At 39.6% G+C, this 17,255-nt stretch overlaps 1 protein-coding gene across 4 annotated transcripts in view; it reads left to right on the top strand.

Moving 5' to 3' along the window:
* Nucleotides 1–17,255, top strand: part of DCLK1 (doublecortin like kinase 1) — a 251,592-nt gene that overhangs the window by 172,808 nt on the left and 61,529 nt on the right. For 3 of the 4 annotated variants that reach the window (XM_056328739.1, XM_056328740.1, XM_056328742.1), the window contains exon 6: nucleotides 12,149–12,243. In XM_056328739.1, the coding sequence (XP_056184714.1) occupies nucleotides 12,149–12,243 (95 nt within the window). Of the gene's footprint in view, nucleotides 1–11,053; nucleotides 11,223–12,148; nucleotides 12,244–17,255 lie in introns of those variants that run through there. The other variant, XM_056328741.1, reaches the window with a different exon arrangement.

Here is a 17,255-nt window from a genome sequence, read left to right as displayed (position 1 = left end):
GCCAGCAATATGCATTTGCAGCCCGGAAGACGAACCATATCCCGGGCTGCATCAAAAGAAGTGTGGCCAGCAGGCTGAGGGAGGTGAATCTGCCCCTCTGCTCTGCTCTGGTGAGACCCCACGTGGAATACTGCATTCAGCTTGGGAGTCCTCAGCGCAGGAAAGAGATGGACCTGTTGGAGCGGGTCCAGAGGAGGGCCACAAAGATGATGAGAGGGATGGAGCACCTCTGCTATGAAGACAGGATGAGAGAGTTGGGGTTGTTCAGCCTGCAGAAGAGGAGGCTGTGGGAAGACCTTGCTGCAGCATTTCTATACTTAAAGTGGGCTTAGAAGAAAGATTTTTAGCAGGACCTGTTGTGATAGGACAAGGGGTAATGGTTTTAAACTAAAAGAAAGTAGATTTAGGCCAGCTATAATGAAGAAATTTTTCTGCAGTGGGGGTGGTGAAACACTGGCAAAGTTTGCCCAGAGAGGTGGTAGATGCCCCATCCCTGGAAACATTCAAGGTCAGTCTGGACGGGGCTCTGAGCAACCTGATCTAGTGGAAGGTGTCCCTGCTCATTGCAGGGGCATTCACCTAGATGACCTTTAAAGGTCCCTTATAACCCAAACCATTCTATGATTCTGTGAAAATTTATTTAATTTATTGCCAATCAAGACAGAGTGTGGTAATGAGAAAACAATTTTTTTTTTAAAAAAAAAAGCACCTTCCCTTCACCCCTCCTTTCTTCCTGGGCTCAACTTCTGATTTTCTCTCCCTCCTCCCTGCCAGCGGCACAAGGGGATGGGATACGGGGCTGCGGTCAGTTCTTCACATGCTTTTTCTGCTGCTCCTTCCTTCTCAGGAGGATTCCTCATACTCTTCCCCTGTTCCAGCATGGCGTCTCTCCCATGGGAGACAGTTCTCCACAAATTTCTCCAACATGAGCCCTTCCCACAGATTACAGGTCTGTGGTCTACACAAACAGCTCCAGCCTGGGTCCCCCCAGGGTCCCCAGCCCCGCCAGCAAACCTGCCCCAGCCCGGGCTCCTCTCCCCGCGGGGCCACAGGCCCTGCCAGGAGCTGCTCCAGCATGGGCTGCCCACAGGTCACAGCCTCCTCGGGCATCCACCTGCCCTGGTGTGGGGCCTCCAGGGGCTGCCGGTGGGGATCTGCTCCTCCGTGGGCCTCCCCGGGCTGAGGGGGACAGCCTGCCTCAGCGTGGTCTCCACCATGCGCTGCAGGGAAATCTCCACTGTGGCGTCTGGAGCCCCCCCCTGCCCCCCAGAGCACCTCCTATCTCTCCTGCACTGACTTGGCTGTCTGCAGACCTGTTTCTTTTACATATCTTCACTCTTTTCTGGCTGATGCTAGTCTTGTGCAGGTTTTTTTCCCTTAAATACGCTATCCCAGAGATGCTACCACCATCACTGATGGGCTCGGCCTTGACCAGCAGCAGGTCCATCTTGGAGCCAGCTGGTGTCAATTCTGTGGGACATGTGGGAAGCTTCTAGCAGCTTCTCATAGAAGCCACCCTTGTAGCCCCCCTGATACTTTGCCACACAAACCCAGTATACACTGGAACAGGCTTCCTGGAGAGGTGGTCGATGCCCCAAGCCTGTCTATTTTTAAAAGGCATTTGGACAATGTCCTTAACACACTTTAACTTTTGGTCAGCCCTGACTGGTCAGGCAGCTGGACTAGGTGATCACTGTAGGTCTCTTCCACCTCTTCTGTTCTGTTCTGTTCTGTTCTGTTCTGTTCTGTTCTGTTCTGTTCTGTTCTGTTCTGTTCTGTTCTGTTCTGTTGTTCTGTTCTGTTCTATTCTGTTCTGTTCTGTTCTGTCCTTCTATTCTATTCCAGTCTAGTCTAGTCTAGTCTATCTTCTTACCGCTTAAAAAGGATAAACAATTCAAAATGTTTCTATAAAAGTTAATTTTTGTGGTGACAATGGATCTCACTTGGCTGTCTGTAGCTCTTGTGTGCAGAAAGCCTGCAAATACTGAAGTCAACTTGTGTGGATGCTATGGGAAGTCTATTTCTAACCTTCCATATGTGAGTCTTTACATCAATATAACTGTCATAAAAGGAAGCGATATTACACTAAGTGGCCACTTGCCCTCAAGAATTGTTTTTAGATAATGTAAAATTAACAATAATCAATGAATAGATTTTAAAAACAAGCAGTTTGATATTATATACTTCATTAAAAAAAAACAACAATGGAAAGAAGAAGCACTAACTCATATGTTAGACAAAATACAAAGTTCTCCCATGAAATGCAGAAAATATGTAGAGATTTCACTATTCTGCCATCCAGTAGGCCTAAAAATACTGCCTATTTATTGGGATTATGTACCTGTGACAGTAGCAAAATGAAGGAATTACCATCTAGTGCACGTATGAACAGATAATTTTTTCCATGGTGTGTCTACATTAAACATCTTGGTATTAGTGAGTATCCTAAATGACTAGTGCATAACTGGAAGTTATGCTTTTGTTGTCATGTTTTTACTGCTAAGTGTATATACATCTGTGGGGGTTTTTTATTTATTTTTTTATTCTATGCCTTTAAACCGCTTTCAGTTCATCTTTACTGTGAGGGGTTTTTTCTTTCATTAGGGATAAACACAAAACATACTCAAGAAAATAGCAGATTCTTTGCTCAGATCAAATCCAATACATACACATTCTAAAAATGAAAAGATGTATCATTTTGTGAAGAGTTTTATCACAAAAAAAAGTTGAGAAAAGTAGGGATAAGGGCAGGCAGAAAGTGTTATCAGTAGCATACCCTTGAGAAAAAGCTAAGCAATCTCTATGGACAAGAGCATGTTGCTAATTAGAAAGAATCTGATCCCTCTTATTTGATTCTTGCTGCATTTTGAAAAGTTTGTGCGTTCTTCCTATGCAAAAGGATCAGATGCCTGCCTTGGTCATCAGTTCATGCCCATATTAAGATAAGACACATGGATACACATACTACACATGAGCCCTAAAAAGAAAGTTGCATAGACGAAGACTATGTTAAAAAAATGTAAAAATGTCGAAGTTGGATATTAAAACTGATAAAGTCCTGAGATGAATGGATGTCCTTGACTTACCCTTAATTCTCTCCTGTATGCATTTGTCGTATGGTATAGTCTTTAATGTAGATATTCAACATTATTTTTCTTCTCATCCAGCACAGGATAGCTGATCGGGATTCATCATTATTAGAGTTAATGAAGGATATTATAAGAGTCTTTGGGTTATTCCCCTATTGTTAGAGAGATGGATGTGTCAATGAGGGTAGGACATGGTCTGGTTTGGTTTAAGCACTTATATACCACCCTCAAGAACTGTTTCCCATGTTTGACACAGAATTTCAAGTGGCACATGAATTAAAGCCACACTTTGGCTTGAACTAAATGTTTATAAATGCGGTGAAGTCCATGAGTTCCTTGGTCTGAGCAAATAGTAGTGTGGTGTGATGAACTTTCCCAGATTTGTCCCAATAGCTTCTGAAATTGCTCACAGAAATTGAAGGGGTTATTTTAAGGGGTTGGCTGGTTTTTTGGTTTTCTTTAATATCTGTGTCTCATTTTTGCATCTCTAAGTCTGGAGCAATACCATTTTACCAGAACTGGTGCTTTGAAGATAATTTCAGTAGTGTTCACAGATGATTTTTAGAGAAAATTCTGCTTGAAGGCCCTTGCTTTCTGCTTCAGTCTCCCCTTGTTGTAGTGGCCCCTGACTGCGTGTGGGAGCAGGCAAAGGACCCTGAGTGTCTCCCCTCCTTGGTGAGCCCCCAGCCATTGCTCCAGAGAACTATTTCCCTTGTCTTCTCATCTGGTACTATGGGCAAAGGGTTCTTAGTGACATTCCCAAGGATCTTAGATAACCTTCACCCACTGGGGTTGCCTTTATCCCTCCATTGCCTGTAAGGGAAGCATCCTTGGCAAGCCTGAAAGCCCCATACAGACCTACCATAAAAATAGTGTCAGGGTTTGCAGGTACCTGGCCATGGCAGTAACAGCATGGGAACAGAAAAATAAAAAATACTGTCCCACAGGCTCTGGGACACCCTGGCACAGCAGGATGGGGGAAAAGGTGGAGCTTCAGGTGGCAAGCAGGCTGCAGGGTTGCAGACAAAGACCCTTAGCAATACTGGAGACTGCACTAGCACTCAGTGCCACGCAGGTGCAAATCTGTACTCTGGTTAACTGAGGGCAAGGTAATGGGTCACTTTGTAAGGGAACGGGAGACACACACCCCTCACCCTTTTGAGCATTACAACCTACAGTGAGCAAAAAAGCTGCATGTGCTTTTACACCATTTCTTGACATATTTAAGAGGAATGTATGCTCCTCCATAGGTGGTGGTCACCTTTCTTCCATCCTTGCTTTTTCCTTTTTGTAATTTCTTAACAGAGCATGTGTTTAATGTGCTTATATTCTCCTGGTAGCCTCCCTGACTCTGAAAGCAGATGCATCCTATTTTTATATAAAAACACAGAATACTTTTTTCTTAAAAGAGTACATGCAAGCTAGGAAGATCTGTGGTAAGAGCTGACTTCTCCATTATTATGTTTTGTTCAGTTTTTTATTTACATCTGACAGTGTTTCAAAACAGTACCACAAGACAAGTCTCGCTGCAGGAGGATAGCTTCCTGATTTTTTACAAATGCATTTGAGGTATTGTCTGCTTCAAAATGCTTTCAGTCTAAATAGAGGAGAGAAGCAGGAAACAAGGCAAAGGAGAGAAGCAGAGAAAAGTAGTGTGACCTCCCAGGCAAGCAGAGGGCTGAAGTCTGGTTCCAAGTGCAACAGATAATCCTGCCTCTATTTAATTTTCCTGATGTCTTCTTAAAGGCTGTAAAACACCTTAATGGTTGGGGTTTTTTTGTTGGCATCAGATATTATTTGGGAAAGGACATCATAAAGGAGACATTGAGTTTCAGTGAGGCCAGGTATCAGCCTGATGCTGGTGACTGAAAATTATGAATGTCTGAAAGCTATTCAGTAGCTGTTGGCTTCTGTCCAGCTACCAATTAACACCATTGATGTCAGCCTCAATGCAGGTGAAGAGGTAACAGATTTGCAGAACACAGCGCTTACTTCTTCATGATCATTACTTTTAATCAAATCAAGAGCAGCATGAGATGGCTGGAATTATTGTACCTTTTTCTGTTAAATTAAGGAAGGATACTGCATTTGGATGAACACTGTTTTAGCCTCTGAAATCTCAACTCATAATTTTCAGGACTTGCTCACAACAAAACTACTTTCTGGGTTTTTTTTCAGTTTGAACATCTCCTTCAAAATTACTTCCTTCTCACTTCTCCTCCCCGCTGAGTTATCTACTGTTCCCCTCAAACTGTCACCCACAATATTTCGGATGTTTGAAATCTTTTTTGTAACAGCAATTCAGGTTTGGGGTTAAGAGGAGTTGTTTTGCAGTTTCAGTTATTTAGTGCGACAGGGGTCTGTTTCAAGAGTAACTGAGTTGATACACGTACCTGTTCGGAATGACAAAGGGAACATGTGAAGAACAGATGGAGTAGGTCCTATTACCAAGGGCTGTTTTTTTTTAAAAAAAAAAAAAAAATTGCACCTGGGTAAAGAAATCATGAAACTACACCTCAGACTAAAGCCTGATCAAAACTGTAGATGTTCCCTAAAGAAAAAAGTGGTTTGGGATATGGAAATTGGATCTTATTGAAGACTTCTCTAGGGCAGATGCTTGTGCTTTTCTCAGCTATTTAGAAAAAAAGGGGTAGATGTGTTTCTCCACAAAAAGATATGTTTTCATTTAGTTGGATAGTTCATCCCTAAACCATTATCCAGAAACAACCCTTCTTCAGCCACCTGAGTCAAGAAGACCTTTTGGGTCCCAAAGGAAGGAACATATCATATTGTCTTTGGTGAGGTCACATGCTTTCATTCACACTGTTACAGGTACTCAGCTGACAGATTTTGTAATAAATATGCTGAAGCAAAACTTTCCTGAAGCCAAGAGTACAAACCCATGGGAGTGATGGAGTCATCCTACAGACCCAGGGATTTTTAGATGATTTTTACTTTGATCCTGGCTTCTTTTTAATTTTTTATTTATGGTGTTTCTACTTGATACTAATAATTAAAAAACTACGTTTTATCATTTTATAGCCTGTAACAAAAATCAGGAGTTAGTAAGAGAAATAGATTTGGTTAGACTGAATAGTGTAACCCTCTAAAGGGAATAGAAAGTTAAATGCTGAATGAGAAAATGTCCTCAGAGCTGGCACTCCATTCACACAAACTGATTTGAGAATCCTAGTCTTTCTAATTAGGCAAAACAGTTCAAAGGAAATTTTCATTAAAAGTTACATATATGTAGATGCTCTCTCGGTTAGGGTCTACACAAAATTAGCAGCCAAGGTCATAAATATCAGCTGTACTCTGATGAAGTGCAGAGAAAAAAAACAAGAGGCACTTGCCCACCTTATGAGGTTACCAAAAAAAAAAAAAAATTACTCGTCGATTCCAGGAAACGATATTTTCAAGGAAGACTCCTGTCTTCTGAGATATCAGGCATGTCTGCAATGTCTAAGTGTCTACAGCACTTCTCTGCTTGAAAGTGTGGACATAGCTGACTTCAGGTTGGGGTAGAAGTGGCCATTCCATGGAGGTTGGTGTGGGCTGAGTGTGTGTGGGGTTTACAGTCCCTGCTGAGCTCTGCACTGCTTGGGTTACGTTGTGTGGCTACCACACGTACCAGTGACTTACAGGGTCTCAGGTACTGGTGGCTACTAAGATACGAATATAAACCTGATCTGAAGGTGATCCCTTTTGCTGACACTTTTAATCTGTTGATCTGTTGATCATGTGAAAACTCTGTATGGGTCTGTCAAGCCTTGTCTTAGTGGAAGAGAGATGTTTGTCTTGTATCTGCATAATCACAGTCATCTGGGTTGGAAGGGACCTTAAAGATTATTGAGTTCCAACCCCCCTGCCGTGGGCAGGGACACCTTCCACTAGACCAGGCTGCTCAAAGCCCCATCCAGCCTGGCCTTGAACACTTCGAGGAATGGGGCGTCCACAGCTTCTCTGGGTAACCTCTTCCAGTGCCTCACCACCCCCACAGTGAAGAAACTTCTCATCATAAACTCTAGAAAAGATTGACTGTAAGAAGGACAGTTTAGAACCAGTTAAAATCAATGCAGTACTCGTTATTTGGAGTTTTTCTCAACCAGTTGCATTCTGATGTAGAACCTCTAAAGCCTTGTCTTTACTGGGGAGTGATAATGAGGGAACTTGCTTAATGTGATGCTTCGGACAAACTGTCTTTCGGAATGAAGAGAAAAATGACAAGGTGTATACAAGTAGAATACAGAAGCAGAAGGAACCAAAAGGCAAGGTATGGTTTGTTCCATAACTACTTTGTAACTACATAATTCTACTGAGGCAAAAATGTTGTTTTGGAAAGAACAGCGACAAACTACAGGAGTAATTGATACAAGGTCAAGTAGTGATCTTGCATCACTATTTTCTAGCTAACGGTTGTTGAAAATTACCTGCACACGTTGTTGTGACTTCTGTAAATCATTTTTTAGTTTATCCTGTACTAGTTGTAAGTAAGTTGTGGCTGCAAAAAAGCCTGCACCATTCTTTTCCTTTGGTCTCATTTTTTCCTCTTTCAACACACTCTTGTGTTTGGCAAACCACTTTTATTAACACACAGAGTCATCTCTAAATGTTTTATAGACTACAAGATGCTAACACATGAACAGGCAGTTTTATAGGAGGGTATGATTTTAATACAGTGCAGTGGCATTGGCAGCTTCTCAGACTGGCACTTGACACTTCCATTCAGCTTTTCTCAGTTTTTATTATTATTATTTAATAAAAAGTTTCCCTATCAAAATTATTTATTGGATTGCCATCAAAGTACATTTTGTTTACAGTGTTTTAACTAGTTCATAAACATCATTATATGAAAACCTATTTTGCATTTATCTTAGTAGATGATGGTATCCAGCTTAGTGTTCTTTTTTGTGGGGTTTTCTACCTTCATGTGTGTGCCAGGTGCTGGAAAAACAAATACGAAGATAGGTTCTTGCTCTGTTATGCATCCCCACTGAGAGGATGGTAAGGACAGGAGTTCACATGAGCAGTTGCATACCTCTGCTCCGAGCAGCCACAATAATTTTGTTATTTTTTTAGCTTTTTAATACATATTTTTCCTCTGAAATTTTGTATGGATAAATCTTTTTCATGAGACGATGGGAGGGCGCTGTGTGTTAAGCTGAAGTCTCTGACCCCTGCCATTTTATGAATAAAAGTGACAAGAAAACTCTTGCCTCACTCAATAACATGATTAATCACAACAGTGATTTACCAATTTCATATGTCTTTATCTACATAAATGTTCCCTGTAGGAACACGTGCTGTATCAGCCCATGAGAAATGCAGTGCAGATACTGGACAGGAATGCAGTTTCCAACCAGAATGCATTCCACCTAGAAATGATTTTTAGGGCAGTTTAGACTATATTCCACTACTTACTAGGAATGCATTATTATTAAATATTATTGATTTTATTCACATATTTGTTTCTGTGTTGTCTCGTCATGAGCAGTGTATGTAAGAATGGCCTTTGAATTGTCGTGATTGTAAATGGAGTTCAGGAAGGGGGTCAGAATCAGTCCAGTCTCTTCCCACTACACAGCACTTAATATCAACTCTATTTGCAAATTCAGTATAGTGAATTACAAGGAATTAGAGTCAGAGGTGAAATGGCCACAAGCCATAAACAAGAAGATAAAAAAGGAGGGGGCTCTGGAGTAGACTGGGGAATTATTAGGAATTGGGATTTCTTGCCTGTTGTGATGTCAGTCTTAAGCATTACATTAATAGTATCGGTAGTAATAGTAATATATATCTGCAGGTATCCAGCATCCAGAAGACAGACATGATGTGCACAGAGAGTTCATTCAGCCAGAACTTAAAGCCTAAGTAGACAAGTAGTAAAGATTATATTACTTGCCTGATGTTGTGCAGGTGCATATAGAGAGCTGGGAATAAAACCCACCTCACCCCAGTCCCTGTTCAGGTTGACTCTAATGTAGACTTTGTATGCCTTTGGTCATCAAAGTTTATTTAATGCAGTTCTGTGTTTGGAATAAAATCCACTAAAATTGGTAGGTGGGGAGAATTTTGATGATTTTGCTTCATCTCCAGCATATCTTAAAACTCTAGGTACATGTGTTTGGATTCATCTTTCCTAGCTTTAGAAGTCTGCACTTCAGTGGATGCTTCTAGGACATCAGGTCCCTTTTAGATGGTTGCTTGGGGATGATACATCTCATGCTATGACAGCAACTTGGTTGAAATAAGGTCTAGAAAACTACTTCAGATGTAGAAGTCAATGCAATAGGTACCTAAAGATCGGTAAAAGGAATTTCATCCTCAGTGCTAACTGTCATCTCTAGTTTCCTAAACATCTCTCCACGGGGAGTCTTTATACACTCGCAAAAACCTTGGCATGTGTTTTAGGTACTTACCACCTTTGTATTTTGGATATGGGTAGGGAGGTGAGCAAATGCCACTTAAATCTCCTGAGGACCTTGATCCATTAATCGTGCTCTTGATTTCAGATATTACAGATGGCCAACACAAGCACAACCATCATCATTTTCCTTTTTCAAAAATGCTGTTGGGGAGAGCATTGGAGCTTAGCTTAAATGCTTTAGATACTCTGGTGCTGGAAAGCGAGTGATTTTTAGGGTTTGTAATACTTTGGTTTTTCATCTTAAACAGATGAAACGTGGTACATGGGAAATACATTAAGAGTCAAAGACAACATTGCATCTGTTTGTCTGCATCCACTTGGTAGCTTCAAGTCTTTGTCTTCAGGACAGAATAACGGCAATAGTATTTCTAAGAAAAATCGTTGTTGAAAGTTCTGGGGAAGGAGTCAATCTGTAAGGAACAGGAACCACTGCCTAGTGCTACAAGATTTATTAAAGTGTCTCTGTTATCTTAATTTTTTTCATAATTATAAGACCTGAGAATATCTGCTTGGTTTAAAGAGAAGTCTTGTTACTTAGCAGTCCTGAGGACTAGCTGTATGTGAAAACTAGTAGTTTAGAATTAGTTTCTAAATAGTACCATATTTGTTTATAAGAAGCCCTTTAAAACTGTAAGTTTAAGGTTCCAAAAATCTCATTTTTAATGTCCTCATCTTGTCCTTTTCCTAAATGATTTCAGAAGTATTGATAATAAATTTTATTTTAGTCATTATTGGCCAGACCTATGGGGTGTTTTGCTGAATACTGTATGAACTTCAGTGAATTTGTCCATATGCATGTACTTTCCCACACACACTTAGTACAGCATTTGAATCAGTGCTGATATGTGCCAACTATTGTCCTCTGTACAAAGAGAATTTGAAGCCTACATGTGTAGAATGTTTTTCTAGAAAAGCAGCCTATTTAGATCCAATTCATTTATCTTGTTATTCCTATCATTATGCCAATATATTGCACCTTTGCCTTAAACAATGCCTTGCACAAAGTGATGTTGAGATTTGATCACTCATAGCACCTAAGCACCTAAGCTCTGTTAAGCGATCATTATTTATCATGCAGTATAATGTGTTTTCTTGATGTGAGTGGTGTGGTGTGGTAGATACACATGTTTCTTCCTTATAATGTGTGGGCCCAGTATTAGCCAGTGAGAACAATGTATTATGTAAAAAGTAAGGAAAATCTATTAAAAATGCCTCCTGTATTATCCAAAGGAATTAACATTTGCTAGATTGCCAGTCAGCCAAGGTTTTACAAGAGTTATTGTCATTTTGATTTTCAGATGAGTCATTTGGTATATTGCCCCCAAAGGCACCTCATTATGATTCAGTGCACAGCATATAGAATTGCTTAGGCTTTCGGGGCTCCATGGAAAGCGAGTGGGGGTTGCGGTGGCTCAGCGTTGTGAAGCAGCAGCATTATGCTTAATTGACACCTTTGATGTAGCCCTAAGACAGCACCTGCACCTCCCACTGCTGCTCTGAAGACGTCAGCCTTACGCAGAAAAGGCTTCTGCTTATGAATCCTGCATCGCATTCAGCTCACTCTGTGAGCAGCCCCAGCTATCCTTAACTAATCCCATTGCTTCTCATCTTGGCTACAGCTTGGCTTAGTACAGAGCAGGAATTTTGCTGCTTGCTGTTATCAGGTTAAAACAGTAAGATTTTGTCCATGTTAGAACTCATAGAAGGTAAGTCAAATACCTTGTTGATATCCTAGTGTGTAAATATTCTCCTAAGATTCAGAATCTGGGAATTCAATAGTCGATTATATTTTTTTCCTGGTGCTGGCAAATATGGACTGTGATATAACAGTTGCTTGTTTAAGAATATTTACATATATATGTGATCCACGCTTTGTAGTGTTTCTATCTAGCTCAGTGTAAACATTATTGATAGCCTTTTGTGTGATTATTTTGTAGCAGAATTCTGTCCTCTGCTGGTATTGTTTTGTTAATTGAATAGATAATGTCACATGCATGCAAAAGATGCTTCTAACATGATAGGCACTAACATATATAAAGGAACTTACTTATTTGTGAAAGTGATGCTTTGCTGCAAGTCAGACTTGAGGTGTTGCATCCAGTTTATTTGCCTCTAGAAAGCCCTTCTGGGTTAAGTCTGAGGTGATGTTTGGGGTAGATACTACTGCAAAAATCTCTTCAAATGAATGAGTGAGGAACAGCAAGCAGCTGATTTGTTCTTGCAAGCAATACTGCTTTTTGCTTTTGGTGGGTAGCACTTCAAACCATAACTAAATGAATGAAAAGGTTTACATATATCAACTGTCTGTTAAAGTCAACAAAGCATCTTGTTCCCCATCACTTTCAAGCACAGGAACAATACAGTTTTAAGAAAACATGTTCATGTTCTCTGCCATTGACAAAACAGTCTTTCAGGTGTGTTTATTTACTTGCACTCTGTATAAAAATTGGCTTCATGAGCCAAAACACTGAGGAAAAAGTTCTTTTGTGAATTACCTTATTTAATGTTTAAACCATTAAGCAAAAGCAAATTAATCTCTTCAGCAAAGAATGAAAAGATGTATGTTGATTTAACTATTTATTTGCTTTTAATAATGCCTTGTATTTATTTTTTCAATTTATTGCTCTTTTAGTGAATGGAACCCCTGGTAGCCAGCTTTCTACTCCCCGCTCTGGGAAGTCTCCAAGCCCATCTCCCACCAGCCCAGGAAGCCTACGGAAACAGAGGGTAAGGAAATAAGGAAACTGGTTTCTGAGTATGGCTGGGGCCAACCCAGCATAGCCATTACCCGATAGCCTTCCCTCCACTGATTCCTTCTGTTTGGAGTCATAGGGTGGAAGAGCCTGGCTACAGTCCTTGTTGTATTTATACAACACTGAAGTGGAACAGAACAGTTCTGTGCCTGCTAAAATACTAAGTATGCTGGAAATGGATTTATCCTTGAGGGGAAAACCAGGGGTATCTTTCTTCTTTTTTACAAAACTTTTTTTTTTTTTTTTTCGTTAGTTTCTTTTTCCACATGTTTCACAACTGGAAATGTTCACATTGTTAAAGACTTCTTTTTTTTTTTCTTAATTTACCATGGGCATTATGTCACTTATGAAAACTACAAACAGCTTTGATTTTGAAGCAAGGTGAAAGAATGTGCTGTGGAATTTAGCTGTGGATTAGCTGTGATACCATAGCCTTGTGCAGTGGAGATACTATCAGTATCGAAGCAGCATGAGACTTGCCAGTCACTTTGCTGGACCAGAGTTGTTAGGAGCTGTAAGTTCCCTCTAGTATAGAGGAATCTACAATGTGCCTAAGCATCCAGAATTAAGGTAGTACCTATGTTACTGCTGTTAACCCTCTGACAAGATATGACTTGTCAACCCAAAAGGCTCCACATGCTTATTTAATTATTTGTATCTGTTCAAAAGCAATGGGACAGATGTCTGTATATCTTCGCTTCTGCTGTTTTCTAAACTGTGATCCGTTCTCAATGGAAGCTTCCCTAAGGCAGTACTCTGTATCTCTAACTTGTTTATAAACACAGTTTGAACACATGCTTTTTCTGCCTTTTCAGTTTTTAAATAAAGACATAATTTGTGTGTCTCAAAGTAAGTGGATTACGTACAGAATTGGCAGTGCTTGACTTTAGGGGCTGGTGCAGACCTGATTCCCCAGATATCCAGATCAGGAATAGCTGTAGCATGGCACAACTCCCTTCTAGGCTGTGTACGCTCCTTCATGTCTGGCGGGTACCAGGGAGCTGAGGAATTGTGCATGCCCAATCTTTCCTCAGGCTAGGATACAGCCATGGGTTTCTGTCGTGACTTGTTTATAGATGTGGAAACCAACTGTGATCTTGCAGTATAGAGGCAGCCAGTGAGCAGCAGCTTGAAGCCTCAGGGTAGTGTCATGGTTTTCATCATCTGGTACAGGCAGTAAAGATGCAAGTTTCAGTTGGGTAAGCTGGTACTAAAATCTTCTTGAATGCAATATCTTCTACACCTGTTTGTTCTTACTCTCAAAGATTATTAATGAATCATTAATAAGTCATTGAAGAGGGAACAAAGAGTCTTCCAAATGAATTATACATTGATGTAAGGGTGTCTAGATGGATGTTATCAGTATACAGTGGATTTTCATTTGCTGTAACACTGTCTCTTTTCATTGGTAACTTTCCTAAACTTCCTTTCCCACCACTGATGCTTCTCTCTGCACAGTGAAGAAATGTTTTTTCTGTTAATGCTGGTTGGACGGGTGAGTGGGAACTATGTGGTCAGCACCATTAGACATAGGGAGGGGCTGGCCACAAGGTTTCTGAGTTTCAAGTGTGAAGAGGAGAGCAGATGGATTTCTCCTTATCCGGGTTCCCTATGTGGAAGTGTAACAGGATCACCAAGTGGCAGTGTTATGGATGCAAAGGGTTGTATAGTGGTGACATAATCACATTGCTAACTGTATAGAAAATAAATAATGAATTAAACTACAGGAGAGATAAGACATTGTTATGAGATACTCATATCTAGTCCCTTGACCTCGGTAGGGGACCTTTCATGCTTGTCGGGCTTTATTTTAGACAGTTGTTTGGGTTTTTTACCTGACAAAACATGGAATACATTACTGTAAAAATGGATTGCAGTCATGTAAAAATGCATTGCAATAATATTATTTACGTTACAAAATCAACTGCTCGGAAGTTCAGAGATGGAAACTTTACACTTGCTCTGAGAATTTCAGCTGCTTTCATCTCTAACTTGTGAAGCGAATGAGCTAGAAGATCAGTATAAAACCCATATATGGTTGTGTCATTGAAGGTTATAATGTGTATTCCAAGAACTGAATTAGTTCTACGAATAACCATTATGAACATCGGTGCTTACTGATCTTAATTTTCTTGTTAGCAGTCTAAATGGTGTTCTGTTTAGTTTTAGTACTATTGTATGTTGGTATTTAAACTTTATTTAGGGGACAGGTTGTGTGCCATATTGTCATAAACCAAATCTGAACCCAGAGCATTTTACTTTGTCTTCCATGGCTTCAGCTGCAGGGCTGACAGGCCAGCTGCAGAAGGTTTATTCCCTAGGAGGTTTTTGAAGTTTTGGTGTTATGTGATAGACCTACAAGAGAAAAGAGGAGATGATTTCACTGTCCCCAGTGTTGAGAGGTGAGGTATTCCTGCCCTGAAAGAAGTGTTGGCTACTAGAGCCACAGTCTGGGGTTGAAGGTGATGCTGGGCTTCTGGCTGGTCCAGGTTTCTCTCTTTACATGGAGTTTGAGGGAGCTACTGCTTTAGAACTGAAATAAGATGCTGGGTCCTGGGGATGCCTGCTCAGCTGTGTAGTTCATTGGTTTTTCTGCCCCTTTCTTTGTGCAGTCAGAGGAATGCCTGTTCTCTCATGCCATGAGGTTCATGGGGTGCCAGTGATATGTACTGGGTCTGGAAGGCAATGGGGAACATTGACCCTAGCACAGCCTGATTACCTTGATGTAACTAGTCAGTCAGCTCTTCAGCATCCCCATCCATGTGCTCTGAGGGAGTTGTAGGCTTAGTATGTCAAAATAGCAAGGGGTTTGGGCAGGCTGCCAGTGTTTTTCCTGGGAAGTACAGGTGAGAGGAAGTCATGCTTTTAAATTCAGAGGCACAAAAGCAAGGTACATCTGCAAACTGAGGGATTTATCTCTGTGAATAGTAAAGTATAAAAATAGTAGAGATGGTAGAATTTTCAAGGAAAATATTCCTTCTAATTATGGAGTTCATCAGGCAACTTGGAATAGGGGTCAATCATCTTCCTGACATTTCATCACTTACCTTTTCTAACAAAATAAATTCTGGCTTTCCACTGTTGTAAATATAGCCCAAAATGCTGCTGTGGTACCTACTCATGAAAACCATATTCTTATAACCCTACAGACAAACTTTTGTATTCTTAAAAGCCAGAACATAAAAAGATAAAAGTTTTACCCTTTCTAACTTGTATATGTATGTGGCTGAGTTGTTTCCAGAAATTCAGAAATCAGTGAAAGTCATATTTTTATAATCGTGGGTGAAATTCAATCTATATTTGAGGAAAGTGTGATTTGAAAGATAAATTTCATGGGTGTACTACATGGACTTGAAAGTGAACTAGGAACAATTTATCAGCTATCTGAGCCAACTATCATTGAATTATCAGCTTCTGACTACTTTAACTTGCAGGCTGTGTACTATAGTTATGCTTTCACGTAGTTTAATTCTTTCTTTGTATTTATTCTTAAAAAGGAAGTTAATATTCTTGGTTTTAAATTGTTATGTACTTATTGTGTATTTCCACAGAGGATTAAAACATCAGAAATTCAGGTTTATAACAGCTGAAGTAGAGAGTTATTGTGTTGCACATGCATATAGCTCTACCACAATAGAGTACAGTTAATGATGCAGACCCAGAAAAGGTGTCATGGCAATCACAATAATAAATGTACATAATAGCAACCTCAACATTTTATTTAGCTAGCCTTTATAATAGTTTATGAGCTTATTTCCCACTGTCTTGTAATCAGAGCCATTGCTTCAATTAAGGTGTACACATTCTATACTTTATACCTGGTTTTCTGTTGCTTGCCATTATTTTAAATGTGTTTCTTACTTCCCTAGAGACTACAATCTATAAAAGAATAAAAAATTAGATTTAAGGTACCTCTTGACTAATCAGACAAAAAAGTTTAATTCTATGTATATGAGGAATTTTTGACTTGTATGTGGCCAAGAAATCTTATTAATTCAGCAAGTTTTGTCTTTTTATTAATCTATGCAAAATAAAAAATAGATTCTCCTCATATCTTTTCAGAAATACAGCTCTCTGGCTAATTATAGGCAAGGAAAATTCTTGCAGAAAGGAAAACTTAAAAAAAGTTTGAAGTATTTAAAAGTATATGACAAAGCAGAGAAAATGATCCTGAAATCTTGTGTGTGATTTTGCTTTAAAACAACCATAACATTATTGAAATTAATGCAAAAATATTCCCTAAGTATTGAAAGTCAGTTCTTACAAGTATCATCTTTGTAAGTTCTGAATGCTTATTTTTTTATATTCAGGGGAGGGAACAGTGACCTGGAAGATACTACTCAAAAGTTTGGGGTGTTACCTTCTCTAGCAAATCAAAAGATTCTTTTTTTTTCTGTGCTGTGTATTAGAAATTCCCAAAGTGTATATGCTCAAAAGAAATATTAATAATTAACTGACTAGTTGGTATTCAGAATGAGATGGTCTTGTCTGTTTAAAATTCTTCTTTTGTCTAGATTGTTCACAATATAAATGTATTTAAGACCTGATTTTCACTCTGCCAGTCTAACAAGTCTGCTACTGTATGTACACATGTCCATTGGCAGAATACGTGCAGAATAAGCATTCTAGGTAATGAAAAACCCCTTTAAGCAACTTAAATCCCCTTTATATCATGCCTGCAAGTAAAACATAAACCTGCATAGATTAGTAAGACCCTTGTAAATTTGAAATTTGTAAAGCATTCATGTTAGGTAGTCCTTGTTTTATAGTATAGCCTTTACTTTTTCTTTTTTTTTTTTTTTTTTCCCCTCAGTTATCTCTCTGTGGTTAAAAAAAAAACAACAAAAAACCCCCCAAAAATCTCCAAAGATCAGCCCTAAAGCTCAGCCTTCCCATTCTCATGTGGTCTTGTATTTTGTCTTATACTTGTTCTGTTGTATTTTTTAAATATGCTTTTTACTTAAAGAAGCCCCCAAAACACCTTAA

Source organism: Falco biarmicus, chromosome 2 (genome assembly GCF_023638135.1).
Source record: "Falco biarmicus isolate bFalBia1 chromosome 2, bFalBia1.pri, whole genome shotgun sequence".
Classification (NCBI taxonomy): Eukaryota; Metazoa; Chordata; class Aves; order Falconiformes; family Falconidae; genus Falco; species Falco biarmicus.
Note: the sequence above shows the minus strand (reverse complement) of the source record. Positions and strands in the feature narration are given on the sequence as shown.